The 9,126-nt window shown below is 39.7% G+C and overlaps 1 protein-coding gene and 1 long non-coding RNA gene across 2 annotated transcripts in view; one reads left to right on the forward strand and one right to left on the reverse strand.

Moving 5' to 3' along the window:
* The window catches only part of LOC107833494 (uncharacterized), a 16,111-nt gene extending 15,222 nt beyond the window's left edge, over positions 1-889 (reverse strand). The window contains exon 1 of the long non-coding RNA XR_001659240.1: positions 766-889. This is a non-coding gene — a long non-coding RNA (uncharacterized LOC107833494). The remainder of the gene's footprint in view (positions 1-765) is intronic.
* A 7,201-nt stretch (positions 890-8,090) lies between these two features.
* Positions 8,091-9,126, forward strand: part of gfra3 (GDNF family receptor alpha 3) — an 83,157-nt gene continuing 82,121 nt past the window's right edge. The window contains exons 1-2 of the mRNA XM_016663002.1: positions 8,091-8,341; positions 8,443-8,729. Coding sequence (XP_016518488.1) covers positions 8,690-8,729 — 40 coding nt within the window. The 5' untranslated portion in view covers positions 8,091-8,341; positions 8,443-8,689. The remainder of the gene's footprint in view (positions 8,342-8,442; positions 8,730-9,126) is intronic.

Here is a 9,126-nt window from a genome sequence, read left to right on the forward strand (position 1 = left end):
ATTTCTAACCAGATACTCTAACTTAGGGTTGTTTGCAAGAAGCTTATTAATAAATAAATAGATTTAGCATCAGTTTTAGTTGTCTAAAATGTAACTTAACTCAGCTGGTGAATGTTGATTCCTGCTCCCCATTCCCCACTTACCTGGCTGTCCCACCCCACTTCACATGGTGAAAATATTAACACAAAAACGACTTACCTAATTTTCTTGGGGAATATTTCATCTGCTTCTTTCTCTTTGGTGAAATAGGAACTTCTTTCTCTTTGTTCATGCACTGTTGCCTCTCACTCGTGGAGATGGTGTATTGCAATACTTAAAACAGTCTTAAATAATGTTTCAAATGCAAAGTTCATTAGTGCTTTGTAGACATCTTGCTGTAAAACTTTAGGATCAACTAAATTAAGAAATTTAAGACTAAGCAAAATAGCAGAGCAATATAATATTACCACATAAAGCTAATTTTTAAAGTTTAATCAGTAATACTTTTATAACAAATTTATGTCAGATCATGATTTCTTGGTTAATGTCAAGTTGTCATAACAAAGACATTTTGAATAATGTCAACTTTGTATTAAAAGCACCATGATTTACCGAATGACACTTTATGACAAGAGTCATAAATATTCATGAAGACTTACTCATGTTCATGACAGGTGTTACGTCATGTTTATGACAGTGTCATGTCAGTCTTATTCACACCCCTTCAAATAAAGTGTTACCAAAATCTTCAATAGATCTGCAACAAATTTTTCAAAACATATTTACTAGGATACATAGTTTAGAAATTGGTCTGTAATTGTTTACCTGTGACGATTCTCCACCCTTGAATAGAGGCAAAACAAATGCTGATTTCCAGACACTAGGGATCTTATTAGAGATTAGGCTTAGATAAAAAATATGAGACAATGGCTCTGCTATAAATGATCACTAAGGTCGTTTGCAAAAACTCCTATCCCTTATCCTCCTATCCCTTATTTATGCAGAGCGTTTGTTATAATTAAATCAGGGAGTGATGATTTAGAGGGCATTTGTTGTTAAGTTGGGTGGGGTAATTAATTAACTGTGCGATATTTAAAGAATCACAGACAGTTTTTAAGCTATCTGAGGATGCTGTCATCAAGTCTAGATTTAAATCTAACAAAACAAATTCATTTTTATTTAGGTCGGCTAGCTATTTGGACAAATTAGGCACATAACAAATTAGGAGTGCATCACAGACAGCAGAAGGTGGTCGATAACACCCTATAACTGTGATATGCTGGGCCTTAGTGAATTCAATTTTCAAGGCTAGTAACTCAAATTGTTTTGGAATAGATACAGAAGACATAAGTGTAACATGGAAGTTCTTTACATAGATGGCAACACCGCCACCTTTCCAAAGGCGATCACAACAAAAAACATTATAACTTTCTAAGGAAATATTTTTTATTTGTAATGGAATTGTTTAACTATGTTTCAGTCAAAACTAAGATATCTGTATTAGTAGTTTCAATCCAGATTTTAACCAGGTCTATCTTAGGCAATAAACTGCGAGTGTTAATGTGTATTATACCAAGTCCTGATCTGGTTTTGAACTCTTCTGGTGTGTCAATGTTGCTGAAAATTGGACCTGGGTTCGGTTGCACATTACCTGATACTAAAAGTAAAAGCAGAATGAATCTTTTCCATTGACCATTTACATTTGATACCAAACCAATTTTCCTTCCCTGAGCAAGGTGTAAAAGAGAAGATTCATTTAACACTGTCATGATTTATGGTTGTGGTGGTGAGAACGAGGACGCAGGCAGACCCAGGATGTAGATGAAAATGATGAATTTAATGATAGAATCCAAGGTACAGAACAACGGGAAACAGCAACACGAGGAACACACGACGACGATCCGACAAGAGATAAAGACTCTTTGTCTTTGGACTTTGTCTTTGGTGGACTTAAATACACAGGGAGGGTAATGAAGGAATGAGACACACACGGGAAGCAATCAACGGGGAAGACGCAAGACAGAGACTCACAGGAAGTAAACTGAACACAGAAAACCCTAAAAATAAATACACAAAAAGACGGATCATGACAAACACAAAACAGCTCCTTAAGACAGACAAGCACATTAAATTAATTAAGTTATCTATTGGCTTTTGGTTAAAGTAGTGCCAGTGAATAATAAAATCTGAAGGGGTCCAAACTGTCTGATCGAGGGTCATAGACCTGGAATAATTCTTGAAGGAGTGAGCTAAGTTGTTATGCAAGTCCTCAGAAGACTTTGGCCCATTTTCAAAGGTGTAAACACCTAAGAACAATATCAGAAAGAGTCTCATTGTACTTATCTGACCAAAAGTCATGTCCTCTCTTCACTTTTTTTTGGAATTCAGGAAAGTTTTGACAATGTAGTAAGCTGAGATGGTGTCTAGCAGGCAGAGATGATAGCTAGCATGTAGAGACAATGGCTAGCAGGCAGAGGTAGTAGCTAGCATGCAGAGATGGTTCGCAGGCAGAGACGAATGGTAGCTTGCAGGGATAGACAGTAGTGGCTCGCAGGCAGAGATGGTAACTGGCAGGCAGAAGTGGAGGCTCACAGGCAAAGATGGAAGTCAGCAGGCAGAAATGATGGCTCGCAGGCAGAGATGATGGTGGCTAGCGGCTGAGACGATGGTGGCTAGCAGGCAAAGACGATGGTGGCTAGTGGCTGAGACGATGGTGGCTAGCGGCTGAGACGATGATGGCGATCAGGCAGAGATGATGGTGGCTCGCAGGTAGAGACAATGTTTCTCCAACTCTTTTACTCTTCCAGAGCAGCCATGGTGTTCCTACAGTCAGTGGAACATCCTGAAGTCGCTCTGGAGTAGCGAGCAGTGTCCGGGACTTGTCAGCGCGCCGTAGACACCGGAGGCCCCGCATGGAGCGGACTGGAGGGGCGAGTAAGCCCCACCGCGATAGCTCAGAACGAGAGCACGCGCTCCGAAACAGTCTTTGTGGAGAAGCTGAAGTTTATCCACAAAAACACACTCTTTATTGGACGTATGTGTTTCCACACACAGGTTGTTAGTTCGTTCGCCAGTCACGAAGCCGGAGCAGACGGTGGAGCTGTTCCGGCTTGGCAGTAGCAGCTTGCAAGCAGGAATAGATTCATTTATGCCTGTAAAAATTTTCACCTGGCAGCCATCTTACTCCTATGTTGGCTGATTCCTGTCAAGGAACTGCACAGAAAAAAACTCTCGCTATTATGTATTTGCATCGTGTAGCTGATCTCTATGGTTGGCCAGACATTAAAGTGTCATCCAGCTCATCGTTTTACTCTGACGTGGAGTCCAGCAAGGCTCCTAACTGCCCACACCACAGCGCTGTAGCCATGGCCCTCTGCACCAATCACCATCTGCTCCACTGATGCTGAAAAACAAACATGAAATTGCAGAAAAAACCAGAAAGTTTAGGCAATGCTCAACCAGTCAGGTGAAATAGAACTACAGTTTAGTTCATGTCTTCAGCAAACAATGAAACCATTGTTTCATTGTTTGTTGAAACAATGAAACAATGGTTTCATTGTTTGTTGAAACAATGTTCAGACGGTCCAGACCGTCTGAACAAAGCAAAGCTATTGCGAAAGGTTGGTTTTTAACGGTACTTATACTTATCTAGCAGAACAAGAGCATCTAGTTCATATACTTCACTCAACCCAGAACAGGAATCAAACCTGTTTGTTAAAATAAAAAGATCCAGAGAAACTCCTGTTAGTTTATACAGAGAAATTCCTGGTGTACCTATTTTTATATCGTTAGGTCCAGTTTTATCAGAACAAGAATCCTACTAGTTTATAAACTCAACTTATTCTTATTAATATTAAACGTGGGGAACCAATATATAGTACTTTTACTTTTCTTTACTATTAGTTTATCCAGAAAAACTCCTATTAGTATAGATTTAGTAAATTCAGAGTTTCTCCATAATTTATATAATTATGGAGTACATAACGTCTCCGGTCCACTAGGCATTCACATTTGCATTTGAATCATGCCAGAATTCACTTCAACCAAACCAGGACACAGGCTTGTCAGAAAACCAGAGTTCACTTTTTGGTCCGTATCAGAGTTCAATAACGCATTCACACCTCCCTAAACCATCCAGTCATAGTTAAATGGACTAGAGTTTGATTAGAGCGGTGTAAACAGGGCTGGTGTGAACGCACAACAGGACAATAATCCCAAACACAGTGTCTGACCTACAGTTGAATGGCTGACCATGACAGGTTCCCTGCCACTGCAGCACCTTGCTTATTTTAGAACAATTGCTATGGGCACCAGCCATTGTGGCACCAATAATGTTGTACAAAATAATTTAGTAAATTTTAGTAAAGCTTTCCCTTATTGGTGGGTGTTTTTAAGCTTTTTCAATGATGTTAAATAACAATTAATTAATTTAAAGAATTTTTACACAATTTTACCAGTGGTACCAATAATAGTGCAGTGAAACACAACAACTGCTTCAATCACAGTAGGTTTAATTTTCAGCAAGACACCTGTTCTAAACTACAACGACAAAAATTTACAAGAAAAAAATTCAGAAATTTGGAGATTAATGAGAGAAAATTTCTAGTAAAAATTATTGAAATTTGAGTTTGAAACAAACATTTGCTCAATAAAACTCATTTGAATCTCAGACATTTCCAGGTTTTTTTCTAGCAAATTTCAGAGTTTCTTGTCAGATATTTATTCCTTTTTTTTTTTGTTCCTCTGTCTACAATGGTCCTAATATGCTGCCGTAGTAAAACCTTTATTGGCCAATAAATGACTGTACAAAATGATTTCCTGGAAATGTATCCTCCTATCAACACTGTGCGTTATAAGGAGGAAACGTGGCAATGTCTCAGGAGGTTTAACTTTTTATTGTGAAGAACCAAAAATGAAACAAATACTGAAAGAAGACAAACATCAACTGCAGAATAATTCATAGAGTTACATTCAGACTGTTTATCTCAGTTTTATGATGTCTAAAGTCTTTTGCTGGTCAAATGTCAAAAAAACCATCAGACCCATGCAGTGTTGCAGGAACATTGTGATACTGCAGGCAGTTAGGGTCCTTTATGATTCTGTTATTGTCTTATGTACAAATGAAATGAAAGTGATGCTACAGTGGTTTAACAGGTAGAGCCCCTGCAGCCCTCTAAATGACCCCACTTTTTAACTCGCTGCCTTTCAGAGGCAAAATAACTGAAAGCTGCATGTGGTGTAAAGTGGCCTATTACAATAATATAGCATAATCCTCTCAAAAGTACTTCCTTTTATAGTTTTTGCCTCCTCTTTCCATCCAGGAGAGTTGAAATCACCGCATGTACCTGAGGACTTATTCACAGTATTTTTGTGATATTCCTTTTTAGAATTATTAGACATCCAAGAACCAACTGAGAAGGACTGTGAAAGCGTTTCTAAAACTCACTGAGCGACAGGTTAGTGTGGTATGGTTAGAGGAGGATTACCTGAAGCAAACTGCATGAATGTTAGCTGGAGAAGACAGAGAATGATATGCTGCTTTATCATCCAGTGAGGTTTAAGTGGCCTAAAGCACCACTAGTGACTCACTTGCTCTAGTCAGCAATGACTCATTAATATACGCTTAGATGAGGTGATATATATTTTCAGTATGTTTTTTAACGTCATATTTTGTACCATTAACACCTTTTCAGTAAACCTCCAGCAGTGCTGAAATAACTGGTTACTCTGTTTAAAATGGATCAAATCTTAGCATTACTTAGAAAAGCAGAAAATATTTCATATGTTATTGTCTCATAAGAATAAAAAAGTTACATCTTTAAAAAGTTGATGGGAATAAAAGCTATGACTGCAGTGTGTGTTCTGTGGTTAATGTCTAACCATACCAGTACACATAAAAAAATATTGTCTAAATGTTCAACATTTCTTATCAATCAGCTGAAAAGTGAAACTCGTATATTATTTACAATCATCACACAGAGTGACGTATTCAGCCTTTGTTTCTGCTCATTTTGATGATATTGGCTTATAGGTAAATATAAACCCAATTTTGTGAGAGACGTTCAGTGTCTCAGAAAATTAGAATACTGTTACAAAAGTCATTAGTGAAAACTCCTGATCAGTGAATGAACTCAAACACCAGCAAAGTTTTCCTGGACTTTTAAACACTTTCTCACTCTGGCTCAGTCTGTTACATGATCACATGCTGACTGGACAGACGTCCAGAAGACAGTCAGAGATCTTTCACAAGGATGGGAAGACACTAAGATCAATGTTGAAGAAGCTGGTGGTTCAAAGTTCTATATTCAAGCATATTAGCAGAAAAATGAACGGAAGGAAGAAGTGTGGTTGGAAAAAGTGCCCCAGTAACAAGAACTTCAGCCGTAAGAGGATAATCAAGTGAAATCCACTCCAGAAGAGCCTCACACAGATGAATACTAGACATGGAATACAAATGTGGCATTCACATGTCAAAGCACTGCTGGATCAGAGACAACATCAGAAGTATTTTACTGGCTGAGGAGGAAAGGAACCTAGCACTTCATACTTCCTCTGCTGACCAGATGGATGGAAATGCTACTTTGATTTTCCAGCCGGACTTTGTACCAGCCCACCTTGCCAGAGGTTCCAAAGGAAAAAAACTAAAATTGCAAAGGAGAATAAAGACTGAACTCTAGAATGATCTAAGAAGGTCATGTGATCTGATGAGTCCAGAATGACCTTCTTCCAGAGTGATGGGCCAACCAGGGTAAGATGACAGTCAGATGAAGTGTTGCACCCATCATGCCCAGTGTATACATGTAACAGCCTGTTAGGGGGCAGCACTATGATCTAGGGTTGCTGCAGTTGGTCAGGTCAAAGTTCAGCTGACTACCTGAAGATGCTGAAAGAGCAGGTTGTTCCAAATCAATGGGTTATTTTCTGTCTGGAGATGGTTAAAGATGACAACGGCAAGCTTCATCAAACTGAAATTGTTTAAGAGTCCTTCAGCGAAACATCATGTTGGAACATGGATCAGACTCCACAGAGTCCGAACTTTGACCTCACTGAGAGTCTTTGGGGTGTGCCGGAGAAAGTTTTTATTTTCATTCAGTGGTCAGACTCTCCCATCATCAGTAGAAGAGCTCAGTGAAAAATGAATGCAGCAGTGGATGGATATAAATCTGATCAACAGAAACAGAAGCTTATCTGAACAATGCTGCAGTGAATGTGAGCTAGAATTAAAATCAGGAATGTGTGCAGACTGACACCAGTGGTGCTACAACACCTGGACAACAAAGTGCCTTTCTGAAATCTTTTTTCTTTTTCTAACGATCTACAGTGTGTGGCCCAAGGTAACTACTCTGGATTTAAATGCCTGTCAGTTTGAAACATTTTGTCTGTCTATGCCACTGATCAAAGTTAGAGGCATTCCAATAAAATATTTGGTGTGAACTTTTTGTTTTGGTAGCATTTTTTTATGAAGCAATGTAAATATGATACATGGTTTGTTTTGGTCTCGTTTTTTAAACAGCATAATATAATGTAGGCTTCTATAAATTTGGTCTCTTTGGTTTTTTGGCTGCAAAGTTTTTGAAAACTAAAAAACACAAAAATCCAGAGGATTTTATTCAACCCAGAGCAGGAATTGGAACAAATTTAGAATCCAGAGAAACTACTCATTACCTTAAACATTTAGGACCATCTATTTAATAAAATCAAACATGGAGAACCAACATCCACTTTTGTCAGATCATGAATCCAGAGAAATCCTTACAAGTTTATAAATTCATATTCTTATTAAACACGGGAAACCAATATGTAGTTCTACACTTTTACCTTTTTGTAAACTTTTTATACTTTTATTTTTCTCTTGCTTTTCTTTTATTTTGTTTGTATTTCCTCTAACTCATGTAAAGCACTTTGAATTGCCTTGTTGCTGAAAATGTGCAATATAAATAAACTGACCTTACCTTACAAACACCAGAAAATACATTCTGTTTGAAATGACAGGAACATAAATGGACTGAGACAAAGTTTTTGATCAGTAATTTTCAGTTTTTCTTCTTTGAATAAAAGTCTGAACTGTTTGTGTTATTATATCCTGAGTATTGGTGCAGTCAGACTGCTCGCTTATAATGACCTCAATGAGGCACTGTTTTCATCCGACTACCCCTAAAGGTGAAGATGATGATGATGATCTGTGGGGAGGAGGAGGAGGAAGGAGGGATGTCACCAGTTAATAACCTCAACCTCCCCCTGCCTGTCAGCATCATGATCGCAGAAAGCATCGGGAGCTCTCCACGGAAGGAGCCGCGTCGTGATGACCGACAGTGAGCGGAGCTGCAGCCCGTGACGCCCGACGTTTCCTTCATCCAGCCGGGTAGATATCTCAGCGCAGCGCGGTGGGATCGCTGGAGCCTTGACACACAAACACACACACACACACACACACACGCTCAGAAACTGCCTCCGTCTCTCCAGAGTGCAATTCGAGACTATTCCTCCGAGGCTTCTCCTTCTCTCCATCTGGGGAATTGAGAACTTCGGGGGGAGCAGACCGCTTCAGGCGGAGGATAAACGGACCCACGGATAGGTGTCCGCCGGCCGGCTGCGCGTCTTTCTGCGGCGCGCAAAGCGGAGCTGCTGGAAGTCTTCCCGTCCCGCCTCACTACTCCAGTACTCCCCCGTTCCCTGAACCCTCTGACCGGGCGTCCCGAACACGACCAAAATGGTTCTGCTGGGGTTCCTGCTCGCTCTTCTCCTGCCAGGTAAGAGTCGCTCTCTGCTGTCATTCTGGAGACCAGAGCCAGAAACAGAAAACCGGCTCCTTACAACTTTACCAGACATGATCACGGAAAGTAAACTTCACTTGTCTTCTTGTTTTCTGATACAAACTTCATTCTGTACTCTTTTTCTGGACTCTCTCCTCAGAGGGAGAATAGATGGAACTTTTCCGCTTTTCAGCAGGAAATTTCAGATAAAAAATGTAAATATATTTTAGAGTCAGAGGTTAGTTTCTGGTTGTGGTTTAGTGGGAGACAGACTGTAAATATACTTACATAAAACGCCACTAGGCTACGCCCTTCCAGCTGAAAGCTCCTCACTGATCAACCGGTCAATCAGTCAGATGTCAGGGTTACTGGGAGGGAGTGTTCCTCCCAGTTC

Source organism: Poecilia formosa, unplaced genomic scaffold, assembly GCF_000485575.1.
Source record: "Poecilia formosa unplaced genomic scaffold, Poecilia_formosa-5.1.2 Scaffold397, whole genome shotgun sequence".
NCBI lineage: Eukaryota > Metazoa > Chordata > Actinopteri > Cyprinodontiformes > Poeciliidae > Poecilia > Poecilia formosa.